Below are 17235 nucleotides of genomic sequence, written 5' to 3'. Positions count from 1 at the left end.
AAAGAAGCAAGCGGCCGAATGAAGCCCGTCTACAGAGCAGGACTTTGTCACTGTCGGGCTCCAATTACCGATGAAAAGAAACACATTAAGTCGTTAGAGGATCCAGACGACTCATTTGGGGGAACAAAGCACACTCATTGTTCTTTTGAGGGCACAAGTTGCTAATTTATAAAGAAAGAAAAGGAGGGGGGGGGGGGGCTCTGTAGATGTGACATATTAGGACTTAAATTTAGTGTCAGGCCTGATGGGGGATTATGTCGGGACGGAGGGCACAGAGTCTTCCGTTCAGGCCTGCGGGGCCTCCTGCTGGGCCGCCTGCTGGGCCACGAGGTCGTGCAGCTTCCTGATGTGTTTCTTCAGGTCAAAGTTCCTGCAGAAGCCCTTCCCACAGGTGGGGCAGGTGAAGGGCTTCTTGTCGTTGTGCGTGTGCATGTGGAAGGTGAGGTTGTACACCTGGTGGAAGGCCTTGTTGCAGATGGAGCACTTGAACTGCTTCTCCCCGCTGTGCGTCAGCTTGTGGTTCTTGTAGTTTCCTGCAAGAAAAGTCAGAGGACGAGTTCAGAACGAGCCATGAAAACTACACGAAACACTTTGTTCAGTTTTATAGAGAAATATGAAATGATTTGTGTTCATAGAGTCTAAACCTTCTAGCTTCCGACCCTTTGAAGCTGATTCACGTCACAGAGAGCAGCTCAAACTAAAAGAAATGATTTGTTTCAATCTTTACTGTTTGATTGTTTTTAATCAGAAGGATATTTTTATTGCTTCCTATATTTTTGCAGTTTATTGTACTACATCTTATATGTCGTTTCTATATCTACTATTTATTTTCTTTCTCATGGAGCCTCCCAGCCAAAAGCATTTCACACGTTTGTACTTCTATAAATATAAAACACAACGCACGAACAAAGAACGCAAACAGAACCGTGAACTTCAAAATGTATAGAATTTATAGAACTATACTTTTGGAATGATCAAAAATCAAACCTAAAGAAGTGTGTTTTTAGATGTTTTTAGAAGACTCAGCAGGTTTAATGTGAGCGGGTTGAACAGGTTCCTGTTAATGATCTCATCAGCAGCTCCAGGATGGATCGGTGTAATAAACCAGAGAGACAGCGGGAGGAAGAATTAAACTCAATCACACAAAACACTGAATAAAAGAAAGATATTTAACTAAAAAATATACAAACTCGGCTACAAATGATGATTATGTTTCAGCTTCTTCTGGAATCTGTTTTAAACGATGACGAAAGAGGATTTTTGACCCTAAATAAATTCACAGCCTCCTCTGATCTACAAACATCCAGAAGAAAAATAAAGGTATAATTAAATATTATATTTATATTTAATATGATATGTTTGTATTCATAAAAGTGTTGATAAACCGGAGTCTCTCAGGTTACATAACGCTGCCCTCTGATTGGTGGAAATCAATAAACTCTTCTCATTTATCTGATTTTTTGTGCCTTTTATTATTATTATAATTCCTAAACTGCGAGGCGAGGATGACTCCTCTCTCCTCGCGTCTCTTCCTCGTTTCCTTTCTCTCGCATCTCCCGTTGGGCGGGTCTAAGACGCAAGGAGAAGGAGAGGAGGAGGCGAGGGAAGGAATCGAGGATGCACAGGCTGGGAAATGGGAAAGGCCGAATGTTGTAATAAATAAATAAATATGTAATCTAATTATATTTTGGGATTAAGATTCAAATACTACGTATTCTGTTATTAACATTGTTGTTGTGGGTTATTCAGTATTTTTAAACAGTTTTGAATGCAGGATTTTCACTTCAGCAAAAGTTCTGAATACTTCCTTCATCTGTGATTTATTTAAAAAAGATCCGGTTTGTGTCTTTTGGACGAGCTTTGTGTACTTTTTAAAAAGCCTCGTGTGTGTTTTATTTGTTTTATTGAACATAGACAGATTCAGTCGCACATATTCTCCTCAGGGACGTTAAAGTCTGTCCCTGTTATCATGAGCTTAATGACTTTTGTTTCTTTTATTATTTTCTGTGATTTGTTTTTGTTTTTGGATCTCAGTGATTTGATTGGCTGTTACTTTGATTGACAGCTGACAGATGCTGCTGGCTGGCGTTCAGCCAGATTTTAAGCAACATTATTTTGTCTATAAACGATCATATCACCGCAAAGATACATTTATAACTGCTTCTAGAAATGTTTACATTAAAGTGCAAATTATTATAATTTTGTTTCTGTTTTAATTTATTTTTTATTATAGTGTTACTACTATTATTATTATTATTATAACATATATATATATATATATACACAATTGTAGTGTTTCAATATTGCAGATTAAAACAATATACAATAATTACTTAATTTAAATATTATAGAGATTTTTACTTCAAAATTAAATCAGGTCATTTGTGTCTTCAAACAAAAGGTTAAAATGTAAATTGTTTTTCTTCTTCTCACCTTTCTGATGAAATCCTTTTCCGCAAAACTCGCACACGAACGGTTTGTATCCCGCGTGGATGCGCGTGTGCGTGTTGAGGGTGGAGCTGCGGTTGAAGGCTTTCCCGCACTGGTTACACTTGTGCGGTTTTTCCTGAAAAAAATAAAGAGGAAAAACAAATATATGTTAAAATAAAGTTACAGTGAATGCAGCACGAGATGATTGCGTTCAATGACCTCAGGAATATTACAATATGTATTCTTATTTTTCACTCATTGGCCTCAGACCCCCCCCCCCCCCCCGTGATTATTGAAGGGAAACTGATGCATTATGGGAAAGTCACTGTGACACCACAGAGGGAGCTCGAGCGCAACGAACAGGCTGAGCTGAGGCGCGAGGCGAACACTGATCTCCCTTCTTTAGAAAAAAACAGAATTCGACTTTAATGCATTTAATCCCCCAAATAATTTATTTTAATTCATTATTATTTATTTATTTTTATAAAAGTTTCACAGAATTAAAACAGTGATACTAATGTAATACACACACACACACACACACACACACACACACACACACACACACACACACACACACACACACGTATCTTAATTACTGTGGGTTCATTAGATCACTCCTCATATCAAATTGATTGACAGGTCTTTCAATGCAGGAATTATTAAACGATATTATATTAAGTTATTCATGTTCTGAGGCTTTTTAAAATCAACCAAAAACAGAAAACGGGCCTTTTCTTTATTTTTGTTATCAGGACTTTAATACAATATATTTTGATTTGTAAAGTATAATAAATGAACCAAAAGAAGATAATAAATCATACGCTAATAAAGATGATGCCAGAATGACTTCCTGTCCGCATCATCAGGGAAGAAAACAATTAAATGAAAATAAAACAATGAAATAAAGAGTTTTTTCTGAAACTGAAGTGAGTTTATGAATCATATCAATGAGCACGTGACCGTGGCTCCATACCTGAGTGTGGATGATTTTGTGTCGGCACAGCGTGCTCGCCTGTCGGAATCCTTTCCCGCAAACTTTACACACAAACGGCCTCGCGCCGGTGTGCACGGGCATGTGGCGGGTCAGGTTGTAGTGCGCGTTAAACACCTGAGAGAGAAATAAAAAATATGTGTAATAACAACAATAAGAACAATAACAATAGCAGTAATAATAATAACAATAATAATAAAACACATCAAAAATACTTCCTTATATACCGTTTAAAGGTTTATTTAATAACTATTTTCACACAAATAAATAATCTTTAATTATCAGTTTGAGTCTAATTTAAATTAATCTGTCCGGGTTAATTTAATGGACTTTAATAACTCATTAATAACTCATTAATAACATCCATGTAGCCCTGTACAGCACGCACTATTTGAAAGATACTTAAATTATAATGAATCTGGATTTAACTGATGAATTAACGAGATTTAATTCGGTTTCGGTTCACGTGCTCGCTGTCTTGTGCTGAATATTTTAGCTTTCTTAAGTAAAATAAAATATTTGCCCATTCAGCAGATGTATGCGTCAGAGTGGAGCTCAATATCTTAAAAAATGATTCTCACATAACAAACATAAATGACCCAAATCTTCTAATTATAATACAACTTTAAAATAAAACACTTCTCCTGAAAATGGTTCAAATGAAATCAGACCAAACTTCTTAATGAAGCTGTTTTAATACATCCTGAAATAAAGTCTGAACTAATCTAAACTATCGAACATTCAAATGATTTCCTTATGAATTAAAGGAAATCAAATTTAAATGTTAAGAATAATATTCCCGAAGACAGTTTGAATAAATCCGATTCAAAATTTTAATCTGGATTTCTAAATTCATCCAGAAAACAAAACAAAAATCCTTGAAATAATAATAAAAACATTATTTTTAATTCTCCTAATTGACTGTTAAATGAACAAACTCATCACGGTCCAGGGTTCGGAGGACTTGCTGTGACTCTGGTTTAGTTTCCCGCTTCCAGGTGAAATTAAAGAACTCACCTTTCCGCAGACCTCGCAGGTGAAAACTTTAGGTTTGCTGCCGGGACACGAGCCGCTCAGCCGGGCCGCCGCCGCCGCCGCAGAGCCCTTGAAGATCTTATCGGTGAGGATCTGGTCCCGCTCCTTCATGTAGTGCTGGATCTGGCTCTGAGACAGCTCTTTGAAGGCCTGCACGCTGGACACCGGGTACCGCTCCCCGGCCTGCTGCAGGCCCGGCTTGTTCTTCTCCGCCATGAAGGCTTTGTGCCGCGCGGTGAGCAGGTACGAGGCCATCGGGTGCAGGTTGACCAGGCCGGCCGGCGGGGGGCACGAGCCGCCGTCCCCGCTGCAGTTCAGGTAGCACACGGTGCCCACGGTGGGGAAGGAGGACTGGTTCACGACCCGGGGTCTGAAGAGTTTGTACTGGCCGGCGGTCTGGCTCAAAGCAGAGTCCTCCTGCTGGTTCTTGTGGTTCAACCCAAAGCCCAAAAAGTCCGCGGGAGTCGCGAGAGACGACGCGTCGAAGTGGCCCGAATCCAGCCCGGCGATGCTGAGCCGGTGGCCCGGCTCGTATCCGAGCGGCACCAGCGGGATCATGCAATGCAGCGAGGACGGACAGACGTCGGGTTTCCCCGCGGGAGCGGACTGGAACCAGCTGGGTAGCGGTATCGACTTGGGCTCGGGTGTCCTCGCCATAATCCGGTCGATGGAGAAAGCGAGCGGCTTTCCGCCGCCGCCGCCGGAGGTGAGCATATCGGAACCCGCGGGTTGGCTCCCAGAAGCCGGGGGGGAGCCGAGGATCCCCGCTGGGCGGCGGAGGGGACCGTCCATCACCTCCGCATCAAGAAGAAGAAGAAGAAGAAGCTGCTGGAGGGAAGCCGGGGGTCGGCGCTGCTCCTCACCTGCCCGTAGGAAAGGGCATCATCTGCCGGGGAAACCCCCCACCCCTCCGAATCACCGGCCCCGTTCCCGCCGTCCTTATTGACGCTCGATAACGGCGTGCGGAGAGCCGAGACCTCGCCGATCGTTACCGTCCAGGAAGGAAGAGCGGAATAAAAGTAGTAGATAATTTGCTCAATTCTCCTCCGTCGATTCTCTGCACTTTGTCGCCGCTGGAGGAGGAAGAGGAGGAGGAGAGGAGGAGGTTGTCCCTTTCTTGGCAGGACTCCTGCTCAACTGGAAGGTATTTGGTAAATCCCAGGTCCCCTTGTGGCTTCGCGTGACATCATTTTTTTTTTTTTTTTTTTTGAATCGCAATACGGCAGACGCGTCGGGGTCACGAGCTGTCAGGAGTTTTTGATCACATTTGGACGCATCTTTTGGCTCCTGAAACCCAGCCCTTTTGATTTTACGCACGGCTCAGAGAAGACACGGAGCTGTCACGCGGGTGAACTTGAGACAGGAAAAAAAAAACGGATCGAGTTGTTGAACAGAAAATGGATTTCAAGACATCGATCCCAGGCCTGGCTGGGCTTCGGGTCTTGGAATCACAAACTTTGACTCTCTCTCTCGCTCTCTTTTCTTTTTACGCACCAGTTTTTTTGGATGCCGAAACCTCCCCGCGACAGAAAAACCTTCTTCTGGATGGACTCTGATAGATATATGCTTAAGAATGAACATGATCAATAACGTGCGCGCTCTTCTCTCATCATGTTTTGTCTTTTTGGATGCAAACGGCTCTTTTACGCACACGAGACGTTTCCCTTTTGGACTCTCCTTGTGTTTAGTGCTTTAGGTTCAGAAGAACATCACGTTTGGGTTCAAATAAAAACCTCTTCTAGCAGAAAACTCAGAAGGCAAACTTCTCCCGCGTGCCTCTTTTACGCACAGAGAGCAGACCGTAAACACGTGAACTCCACAGAATGAACCCACGAGACTGACGATAAACACCGACAACAATGTTCCTCCAGCCGCTCCGAGAGGCTGAATTCTCTCTTCAAGGGTTCCAACAAAAGATGGAGAGAAAATAAAAGTGACGCTGAAGAGCGACGCAGCAAACACACAACACATCAATTTTTTTATTCATATTTACGCCTCTTTTTAAATCTGAAAAATAAAAATGATTATTATTGTGATTTAAAAAATTTATATTTTTAAATCTAAAAATTAATATCCGATCAACATCTCCTCAATAATCATAATTTATGAAATATGAAAAAAAAAAAAAAATGGATTAATGAGAGCAGACAAAACGAGTTATTATAACTGAAGTGATAAATAAAACATGTCTCTAATAATATTAATAGTAAAAATGTATTTTTGGCGACACAAACTGTCACGTGATGCCTTTCATAAAACATATTTTTAAAAAACGTCGGAATCAATTCACCATCAGCTCTTCTTTGTGTCGTTAAAGGAACGAGAGATTCTCAGACGTGAGTTCATGTTTCTACCGGAAGCTTCACGCGTCAGAACACTCAACACATTCTATAAAAATCACGCTTTACAGGTTAGTGTGTAAAAACACAACATTATGATGTAATAATTATGACAAGCAGCTTATTATTTCACACACATTCACACACTCTTTAGTGTCGCAGCTGCAGCGGCCTTTATTCTATTCTCTTCTCTTTTATTTCTGTTTTTATTGCACGTTTATTTGTATCCATTGTTATTTGTCACTGAGCCTTGTTTTATACAATAACATAATGTTGCATCACTTTACTTTATGAGCCGCGTGCACGTACAGAAGCAGTGAAGGCCTGGAACTGAATACACAAACAAAAAGAGTGAAATATAGTAAAACAGCTGTAATAAAACAAAGCTATAATAATAAAATATGAAGTTATAATTGTTGACACATTCTGAACATAGAATATAATATATAATGGTTATAGCTGCTTACAGCTATTATAGTGTTATAAAGCTGTCTGGTGGCTGAAGGGGAACTTAAAGTAAACTGTGACAACAATAAAAATAAAGTACTATTACATTTAACTGTATTGTCATTATTATTGTCACGCTCAGCTTCACATCAAGCTCTAAATATAGAATGAGTGGAATTCAATGTGCAGCTCTTAATTAACAATATCTGTGTGAAAGGACAATTATGCACAAATATATATGATGACAAAATGAGTTGCATGCAAATATACAGAAAGTGCAAATTATCATCATTATTGATATTATTATCTGTAATAAAGCCAGTGTGTTAATCTGCCCTTGTATTTTGTCTGCCAGCTATAATAATTATTTAAACCTTCTAATTATGTTTCTGTGATTTATTCTTTTTATCTGCTGACTGCTGATGATCGTTATTAGTTTATGAATTATTGTGAACATCAGATATTTGTGGCTGCTCGTGTTTTATTATTATTGACCTCTGAAATGAAAACAATCTGACAGAAATGGTTCAGTTCAGTATTTTTATAATATCAAGATGAAAAAGGAGGAAATCTGATTCTGTTTATTATTTTCATTTTATTCTTGATTTATTAAAATTTTTCTCTTAGCAGGAAGTCACTTTTAACACCTCTGCAACTCTACGTATAGTATTATAATTATTATAACATGAACAGCATAGTATTTATATATTGTTATTATTAATAATGATAATAAATAACGTGTCCTTGGTCAGGCTGCAGCAGCAGCAGCAGGACTCAGACTGCAGTAAAAAGGTTTGATGCTCATTTTAATGAGAGAAAAGAAAGCGCAGCTGATGGACGACAGCCAGCAGACGAACAGAAGCTCCTTAAACAAATCAAATAGAACAAACACCTTAAAGCCACAAGAGTTAAGGTGGAATGGAGAAGAAGTACTTTAAAGGATGAAAACAACAGAAACCAGAATACAGCTGTGAACGTTGTGATTTGAACCTTTGGTGCAGATGTTCTCTGAGCTTTTCTAAAAACGATGCAAGCTTTTCTTTTCTTATTATATTTGAGTCTTTGGGCACCGATGGGACTACTTTTAGTTTTTAAATGGTAGAAAATGTCTTATATTAAGCAGAGAAAACAAAGGGATTGGTTCTCTTTATTATTGTGTCCGTATACCAAATATCAATGCGTCTGTTTTTAATTTCATTATTGATTATCGTCTTCGGCTGAATTGAAGGACTTGAGTGTCTGTCGATCAACGGATGATTTTAAATTATTCAACCTTTTCATGTTGAACGAAGGCGTTTTAAAATCAGCTTGAAGGGATAATTGTTGCATAATTAATAGAACAGTGAGTTAATTAAGAAAGACAATAATGATTATGAATGCATTTAAAGGGTGTTTACTGTTATGATTATTGGTGCTTTCATTAACAATTCAGCAGTGATTTTCTTTACTTCACTTATTTAAATGGTTTTCCGGAGCTTCGGTTTTCTCTGTATTATTGATATTCCCTTTAGATTCCTGCTGTATGAACCAGATTCCTTCAGACCGAGATGTTCTACATTAACTCTGTTATTTGTCGGATGGGGTTGAGCTCAATGCTCTTTGCGGGCCGGTCAAGTTCCTCCACACCAAACTGGAGACGTCGTTTCTTTATGGAGCCGACTGTCATGTTGAAACAGGAAAGAGACGAACTGACCAGTTAGAAGAACACTGGAGTCTAAAATACAATCGTCTGCTGACGGGTCGAGACGAAACCAGGAGAAACAGACCAACGGAACACTACATTATGAACACAGGCGTGTCCACATACTTTTGGCCGTAAAGTGGTTTAAAGACAAACTACATATTTTCAAATATTCGCCCCAAATTAAAAATTTCCTCAAATCTTAATGCTTTTTGTTGTGGATTTCTGGACAATATAAAACAATGACAAGTTATCGTCTCTTTTCTAATAAAAATAAAAAATAAATGAATCTGTAGTTTGAGTACAATAAAAACCCACGCGGTGAAAACACAGGTGCTTTAAAAACACTTTTAATGTGACACTCAGTTAAGACACCTGAACAAAACAGGTGCACAGTAAGACAATATAAATATACTTCTTCATATATGTTGTTGTCCTCTGAACTGCACTGACACAAACCGGACCGACAGTTAAAACGAACGGCCGGTTGTTGCACACAGTTGATCGGAGGCCTACACTGACTTTTCTTTTTCTTTTATCTCAACGACGACACGCAAACAGACGGTAGAGACTGAATGAACGGCGGCATCAAAAACACATCGATCGGATTAAAAACAGATCCACGTTCCCGCTGAAAGAGTCCAGACTTCTTTCCAGTTCCTCAGCACGTTTTGAAGACTTTGATCGATGGTTGGACACGATGCACATCAGGCAGTACGACCAAATCACTCCACAGCTCAATACTCTTCACAACAGTTAAAATTACGATGAACAGAGATAACGGCGACTGCGTCACCATGTAGTCACGATTCTGAACAATTATCTACCCAAACAGAGAGTTTCGACACTTTTAAAGACCTTCTGGTGGTGAAACTGGATCGTGGATTTTTTTGCATCTTTTACCGCCTGAGGCTATACCGGTCGTTTGTTCATCAGAAGGTTCAGCAGATACAGCGGTGCAGCAACGTTCCATGAGCTTGGAGTTGTAAGAGTTCTTCTGCAGATGTGAGATTCTGAACACCAAACATTTGGCCTTTAACTACTTTCTGTTTTTGTTCTGAAAGCTCGACCCCATCGCCGGATGAAACCTCGACGGACCATTGGGCTGAACCCCAGATTACATTTCAAGACAAAGCTTCTCAGCCACCAATTTCAAATGCTATCAGCCGATTGGATGGCGTTATCGCTGGTTATCAATTTAAATGTAATTCCTTCAGACGGTCCAAAGCCGCAACTACCCGCACGCTTTGAAAGTGAAATTTAGAAAAAGTTACGTTCCGCCACCTTTGTTAGGTAACTTACGTACGAACCGTTAGTTACATACGTAGGTTACCAAACAGACCTAACGCTTTACGCGGTTGTCACCATTGCAACTAACACAAATCGCCATTTTCTTTTGTGCAAGTCAAATGACCAAGGAAAACAGTTAAATGTCCGTTCAACTCCTTCTGTGATGAATCCTAACGACATCCTGATCTTTCTCTACTACCACCATTATTACTCTTCCACTTTTCCATTTAGATGAGAAACATCAAAGCTGATCAATGTCGTGGGCACATTGTTGGTCCCCAAAAGATAAGCTCTTTAGATTTGACCAGACCCCATGACACCCTCAAGGCTCAACCGATCGTCAGTGTGTTGTCGCATTGTCCGACCTAAACAAGGCGATGTTATCGATCTGCCACCTCTAAGGTCAGATTACATTTTGCCAATTAAAAGCTACGTGCAACGGTTCGAGAGATATTGTAGTTGTGCTTAAAGGATCCAACGTTGGCCGACGTGAACAGGGGTGAGCTTCTATACACTCAGAGGAGTCGCCCCCTGATGGACACTAGAGAGAATGCAGCTTTAACACATGAAGCGTTGACTTTATTTTTCAGAACCGGAGGTTGCCGCCTGGTGGAGACAGGTGCTGTGGGTTGTAACGGATGTTTCAGCATACAGAGGAAGCTAGCAGGACTCTTGACTTGTACCTTTAACCAAATAGGTTTGTTATAAAATAAGACCATAACAGCATAAAGTAACATTCAAAGATATGATTGTGAATGAAAGTCAAATAGAACCTTACAATTCCAATAAATTCCAATGAAAATAAATGTCTTTAGTTGATTTTGCTGCCGTTGCCGTCTGTTAAAAACAACTTTTCTGAACATTAAGCTACAACTGTGGGTGAACACGAAACCAGAGGGAGCCGCCCTGTCGGCGATCGCTGAGCTCTGCTGTACAAAGTGACATCAATCAGAGTACGGCTGCACGTGGAGGAGGGCGGGGCTTCCTGTCCCGCAGGTGAGAGAGGGAGGAGGACGGGGTTCGTCTCAGCACCGTCCAGAGGGTCCGTCACCACGAGTCCCTGTCTTTTCGTACATTCTCACTCGTGCATGTACGGCAGTGTGTCAGGGCAGTGAGCATGTGACAGGTCGGGTAGAAGGGGGTAGGGAAGGGGGTCACCACCTGAGCGTTCGTCCTTACCCGATCAGGACCTCCGGTCACGATGAATGACACCTCTACTGCACACGTGTGATTTTTCTTATCTACAACAAAACTCACACGGCGACGGAAGGTCCTGATCTGTTAAGTATCAACGTGGAGGTAATGATGTGCGTTCAATCGTCCTCCTCGTCGCTGTCTCTCATGCTGATGCCCTGCAGGCCGTCGCCCGACTTGACGGCCGCCGTGGCTTCCTCCACCGTCAGCCGGTTGTAGACAGTCTCGTAGCTCTTGTTGTTCAGCACAACGTCCAGGACGCCCTGCAGCCGGAAGTCGCGGTAGGTCTTCTGTGGAGACGGGGATAAGGTAAAGGGAGAAGGTGGGGACAGAGAGCACCTTAGGAATGTGGCGAGTGGGAGGAGGCTCTTGCCGTTTGCCGTTTGAAAGGACACAAAAAAAACCGTGAAGACTGAGGCTCAAGGACGAGCCGAGTCTTTTATGTGTCGGACCGAGGCATCTGAGGGGCTTTTACCTTCAGTCGGAAGCCATTATAATTCCTCGTCTCGCTGCTTTCAAGTTAAACTCGCGCGTCTCTGCACATTAGCGAACTACGAAAAGACAAAAGCAGCGAGCAGCACAGTTGAGCAGTTTTCTCGAGCGTCGCCGCCTCTTCACACCGCTGCTGCTTTCAAGGACACTTGTGGTTTGATTTGTCTTTTCTTCTTCTCCTTCAGTGTCAGCTCTGACTGTTTTTCCATGAATGAGGCCAAAATTAAGATTTCTTTATTTATTTTTTTACAGTCAGTCTAAGGTTTATTCTCTACCGATCTTTTCAAACCAAAGAGAAAAGGAGATTAAATCCGGAAGGTAAAAGTAACCTGTCAGCTCTGAATTTCAAACTTTTTTTTTTTCCCAACACAAAATCAGTTTTTTTTTGACAGAAGTTCTCGTGAATAGTTTAAGAAATATATATTTTCTCACCTTCACAATCTTGATGAGTGTTTTCAGCTGGTACGTGTGGAGCTGCAGGTCCAGTCTGTCCGTCAGCCAAACACACACCACCTTCATGGAGCCGCTGTACCATTGCTGTAAGACAAACCCAAACTGTCAGCTGTAACAGCACCTCGCAGTTCACAGTCCCACTGCCTGCTTCAACTTCGGCCCACCTTTTATCACCGTATTTGTTGTCACACAGTTTTCCTGTGCAGTGACGGCTAATCACCAACATTTTAGTTACTCACACTTTTTAGTTTGATCTCCAAATGTTTGGGTAATATGGATAAACTGTTGTTTGTGTGTGAGTGAAGTGAGGTGTTTTATAGCGAGACATTGAAAAGTGTTTGTCCGTCTTTGAATGCCGCACACAATCAAACAAAGTAAAATATGGGATTTATACCGTACATTTTTGGAATCGAGACCCGGTAACCTAAATTCTTGAATCTGACACATGAACCAATGAGACTGCACCCTTTTCTTCTTCTGCGTTCGAAAGACCCTTCGCTAAGTCCCGCATCTCCAAACTCAGACTGGCCAATCACAGCATAGCATCGTCCAGGGTCCGACAACTCTCCGTCTCTGCTCCACAGACTCTCATGAGTGGTTTCAGATGTTCTTCATGTTCAGGCTGGTTTAGTGGATTTGGAGCTCGTCGTGGTTAAACGTTGTGTAACAGTGATACTCGTTACCCGGAGAGGTTGAAGGAGATAAATGTTTCTAAAACATTACATTTCTACCTACAAACCAAGCGGCAACCTCCCGTCAGGATAAATGAAGCCGATGCTTCATGTCTTAAAGCTGCATTCTCTCTAGTGCCCACCAGGGGGCGACTCCTCTGGTTGTATAGAAGTCTATGAGAAAATGACTCTACTTCTCTCTTGATTTATTACCTCAGTAAACATTGTAAACATGAGTTTATGGTCTCAATCTCTAGTTTCAAGTCTTCTTCAATACAGCATGATGTTCATTTAGTACATTATGGTCCATTTAGAGTCACACAGACCATAAAGCAGGGGATGCTTTAGGGCGGGGCTCTTCCGCTCACGGGTCATAAAAAACCAAACTGGCGACAGCTAAAATCCCAAATCTCAGCAGCCGAAATGCTCGAGGCTTCAGAACATATTTAAAAAACAATGTAAACAGCCAAACCAAAAAAAATAAATCCAAGCCAAGGCCTTGATTTATTTTAACACACCTACCCTTTAAAGCATCAAGCACTGGAGCATCAACAGGGATAAAATATGACCTTCTGAATCAGTCATACATGTAAATGGTCTGCATAACAGATCTTCCCTGTGTGGAGGAGGCGACCTCAGACCACCAGGGCACATTCTTTACAGGAACCAGCTGAAAGAGGCTTCATTCATCCTCCTGAAAGCATCCTCCAGCTGCTTCTGAAGTCAGACAAACAAAGAGCAAGCCACCCTGAGGAGCATCTTTAAGCTCCGCGCTGGGTTTATTCCTCAAAAAGAACATGAATAAAAAAAACAACAACATTATGTTAATGGAAGCTCTCTGAACAAGGACAGTTTATGGTTCTCATTTGTACACGTTCTCCTTCAGGGGAGTTCAGGAGATCGTCGTCTGCTTCAGAAAAAACGAAAACTCACCGACACACAACAACACAAGGTCAAACGATGCGCGGCATCAAAACGGCAAAGCTCAAAGTGGTGGAAAGGTTTACTTATTTAAAAAGGCAGGCAATTTAATGCAAAACTCCTGAATGCTGCTGAGTTCAGAGAAGAGTTCACGGCCTTCAAAGAAGAAGAAATAAAATGTGTCGTCTTTGTAGTTTTCATCAAACGCTCTTCCCTGCACACCTTCTGCCACCAGGCTACAGCTGCAGGAAATCAAACGCACCTCTTCTCACCTGAAGAGCAATCCTCACCGACGGCGCGCTGCTGGTGAAATGCACACAAAGGGGCGGCTTCATTGAGTTACCAATCAAACAAGAATGCTCAGGGAAATTGCTCTGACACAGTAATGACCCGTAATATTCAGATCTGCTTCAAGAGCCGCCAGCAGACTTCATTTCACGCTGACAAGAACTGTAATTACCTTCCAATTTAAGAGAGAAAAACAGTCCAGAGGTTATTTCATGCACTTGACAAAAGCCAAAACACGTCCGTGATCATTCGGAGGTCACGCAAATATTTGATTCCATCTATTGTGGGAGCGACCCCTGACCTCCTTCACACTGGCTCCTTAAGTAAGTTAAGTAATGAAGCGGTTTTCATTCAGAGTCTCAACTAAATGCAAGAAGATTCACGTTGGATTCAAGATTAATCACAGTTCCGTGTTTCATTTCTGTCCCAAAAGAATAAACACGGAAAGTTTGCGCTTTGAAAACGTTTTACTTTGTGATCTGAAAAGACAGACGAAGCTCAGAAATACGGCAGCAAATTATATTTCGGTCTGCTGCTGTTTTCTCAGAAACAGATTATAGAAGATTTAACTTCCCACCTGCAGCTTTATTTTCAACACGTTCGCTTTCGGTTGTTGATGATATAATAATGCGTTGTGTGTACTTTTACGTGTTCCAAAACTTTATCCTCGAAGTTTTTTATTGATTCAAATCTAACTCAAAAAACACATCGGGCATCTCATTTAGAGTGGAAAGTAAGTTTCAAGTGTTTTCATATTAGTCGTCATATTGAAAGGAATTAAAAGAGGTCAAAGTCTAGCAAAGAGTCTCAGCTTCGGGTGGAATTAGGAAAAAGTCAAGAGACAAACTTTTACGTTAGTGTGACGCATTCTTTTACAAATGTGTGATTGGTTGATCCCCCAAAAAAAAGATAAATGCAATCTTTTCATAATGGACAGTGAAACCGATTGGCCTGCAATAATAAAATTGCCATTTTGTAATCTTACTTCCGTTTTAAAGTGCATGCCGTCGCCAGCTTTACCATCCTTTACTTGCTAAAACAAAAACAAAAAGGTTTTTTGGGCCGTTCGGCGTACCAAAAGCACACATGGAGTGTTTTTGTAATTATTCTTACTGCAAGAATAAACATGTTTTAACATGGGGTAGTAACAAACTAGGATAAATCAAATCAAGACCCACCAATTTGGAGATAGATAACACTCTAGCTAGCTAGCCAGCTATAGCTATGTAGCGCTAAGTAGCTACTTTGTGGCTAGCCAGCTTGACGGTTGGGAGACCGGTGCTTCGGTTTGAGCATATTGTGGCTTCCAGTGACTTTAACTGTTAATACATTTCAACTCTCTGGTGTGGACCGTCGTCTACCCGACACCCGGCACCAATCAGGCAGCGAGAGGAACAAAAACACTGTCGACACGACGTTGTGCGTTTGTATTTCGAGTCCAACCGGCAGGTGTTCTACACAGAGAGACACTTAAAGTAATTAAAAATGAGATTTTAGGATGGGTTGATTTAGAATTTCAATTCGAGAGAAAACAGTCTTTTTGGGCTGCGTCCAAAACTACCAACATGCAATTTTTCAGAATTGTTTGCAGTTATTTACAGTTATGTACACTGTATTGTGCTGCACAGTGTTGTACTATAGTGTTTGCTGTTGAACTGTACTGATAATAATAGGGCCACTATTGTAATAACCTGTAATAACCTGTAATAACCAGTAATAACCTGTAATAACCAGTAATAACCTGCCCAGGGGAACTACACGTTGAACTACCTTTGAAATGTGTTGTTTAAATAAACTTTCCTCATGTGTGACATGTTTTATTCTTTTCTTATCCTTTGTGTGACAGCTTCAATATTGTCCTTTTTCCCTCCTCCTCCCTTCCTCCTTCATCATCCTCATCCTCCTCCTCCTCCCTTCATCCTCCTTCATCCTCATTCCCTCCTCCTCTCTCTCTTCACACTAAATATTTCTACGCTGGAATTTGAGTTGTATGCTAATCAGCTCACTGACAATCGCTTTGCACTCTTGAGTTAACAGATGCTTAAGGATGTGGAAATTGCTGGATGATATTTTGCTGCTTCTGAGATGATTTCTTCTCATTTCCTTCCTCCTCCTCCTCCTCCTCCTCCTCCTCCCTCTCTCCGCCCGCTCAATGAAATGTTTATTCGAGTCTCTGGGAGGCGAGTTCTCCTCAGAGCGGCTAATCAGCTGCCTGACGGTCGCCTCGCCAGCCGCGTTAACAGTCGTGGAAATTGAGTACGAAGACGCTCCTTAATTGAGCTGATTAGAGGACGAGAGTGAAAACAGATGGAGCGAATATATGGGAGGAGGAGGAGGAGGAGGGAGGGGGGGGGGGGGGGTCTGCACGGCATTGTGGGTCTGCATTAGTCCTGTCAGAAACAATTTCTACGTGATGAATGGAGGCTGGCTCCCCCTGATTGTGTCACAGTAATGATGTCATTTAAACATTTGACACATTCTGTCTTTGGCACCGAACAGAAACAATAACTGTAATTTTGTTGAAATCAAAAGTGATTATTTACTAAGTCCTAAAAAGTGCTAGAATTGACGTCTAAAATATTGTTTTCTCATATTATAAAGAGCTGTGACATGAGATTATTTGGGTTTTTATCAGGTGTCAAGACGCTGACTTTCATTTCTAGAAAATATAAATAAAAATGATTGTATGTATTAAACTGAAAATCACATGTTTTACTTGGGGAACAAAAGGTTTTGTGTTTGAATACCAGGCTCTTGGAAATGAAATGTCATGTAATTTTCTGGATTCTTGTGCAACACATTTATTTTATTGTCTTTATTGTCACGTACGTACATGACATTTGACCTCTCTGTATTTAACCATCCTCAGCGTTTAGGAGCTGCTGTAAAGAGCTTTAATGTCTCGTTCAGGGACACTCCGGCAGTACGACTAAACGGGGATTGAACCGTCAACCGTTTGACTAAAGAGCAACCCGCTGAGCCACAGCTGCCCGTTTAACA

General features: G+C 41.3%; 2 protein-coding genes across 2 annotated transcripts in view; both read right to left on the bottom strand.

Annotated features, from left to right (window-relative positions):
• Positions 1 to 285: 285 nt before the first annotated feature.
• fezf1 (FEZ family zinc finger 1) lies at positions 286 to 5291 on the bottom strand. Its single transcript, XM_076089812.1, has 4 exons — positions 4442 to 5291; positions 3407 to 3541; positions 2434 to 2566; positions 286 to 533 (listed from the first exon to the last, which is right to left on the bottom strand). The coding sequence occupies exons 1-4, from the start codon at positions 5249 to 5251 to the stop codon at positions 286 to 288; spliced, it is 1326 nt and encodes a 441-aa protein (XP_075945927.1). The 5' UTR covers positions 5252 to 5291.
• Positions 5292 to 11529: 6238 nt separating this feature from the next.
• cadps2 (Ca++-dependent secretion activator 2) overlaps positions 11530 to 17235 on the bottom strand; it is a 141491-nt gene continuing 135785 nt past the window's right edge. Inside the window, exons 29-30 of the mRNA XM_076090018.1 lie at positions 12335 to 12439; positions 11530 to 11700 (exon numbers count right to left, since the gene is read on the bottom strand). Of these exons, the coding sequence (XP_075946133.1) occupies positions 11530 to 11700; positions 12335 to 12439 (276 nt within the window). The remainder of the gene's footprint in view (positions 11701 to 12334; positions 12440 to 17235) is intronic.

The sequence above is a fragment of the Anarhichas minor genome, unplaced genomic scaffold (genome assembly GCF_050575085.1).
Source record: "Anarhichas minor isolate MPS153535 unplaced genomic scaffold, ASM5057508v1 ptg000011l, whole genome shotgun sequence".
NCBI lineage: Eukaryota > Metazoa > Chordata > Actinopteri > Perciformes > Anarhichadidae > Anarhichas > Anarhichas minor.
The sequence above is the reverse complement of the archived record's forward strand: the minus strand, read 5'-3'. Positions and strand labels throughout refer to the sequence as shown.

What these genes read in the sequence shown, in the direction of transcription:
- fezf1 (XM_076089812.1), bottom strand. Translation starts at nt 5,251, where the DNA reads ATGGACGGTCCCCTCCGCCGCCCAGCGGGGATCCTCGGCTCCCCCCCG. An exon ending in ACAAAATCATCCACACTCAG is followed by an intron (nt 2,567 to 3,406) that starts GTATGGAGCCAC and finishes TATTTTTTTCAG; the next exon opens with GAAAAACCGCACAAGTGTAA. An exon ending in AAAAGGATTTCATCAGAAAG is followed by an intron (nt 534 to 2,433) that starts GTGAGAAGAAGA and finishes CTTTTCTTGCAG; the next exon opens with GAAACTACAAGAACCACAAG.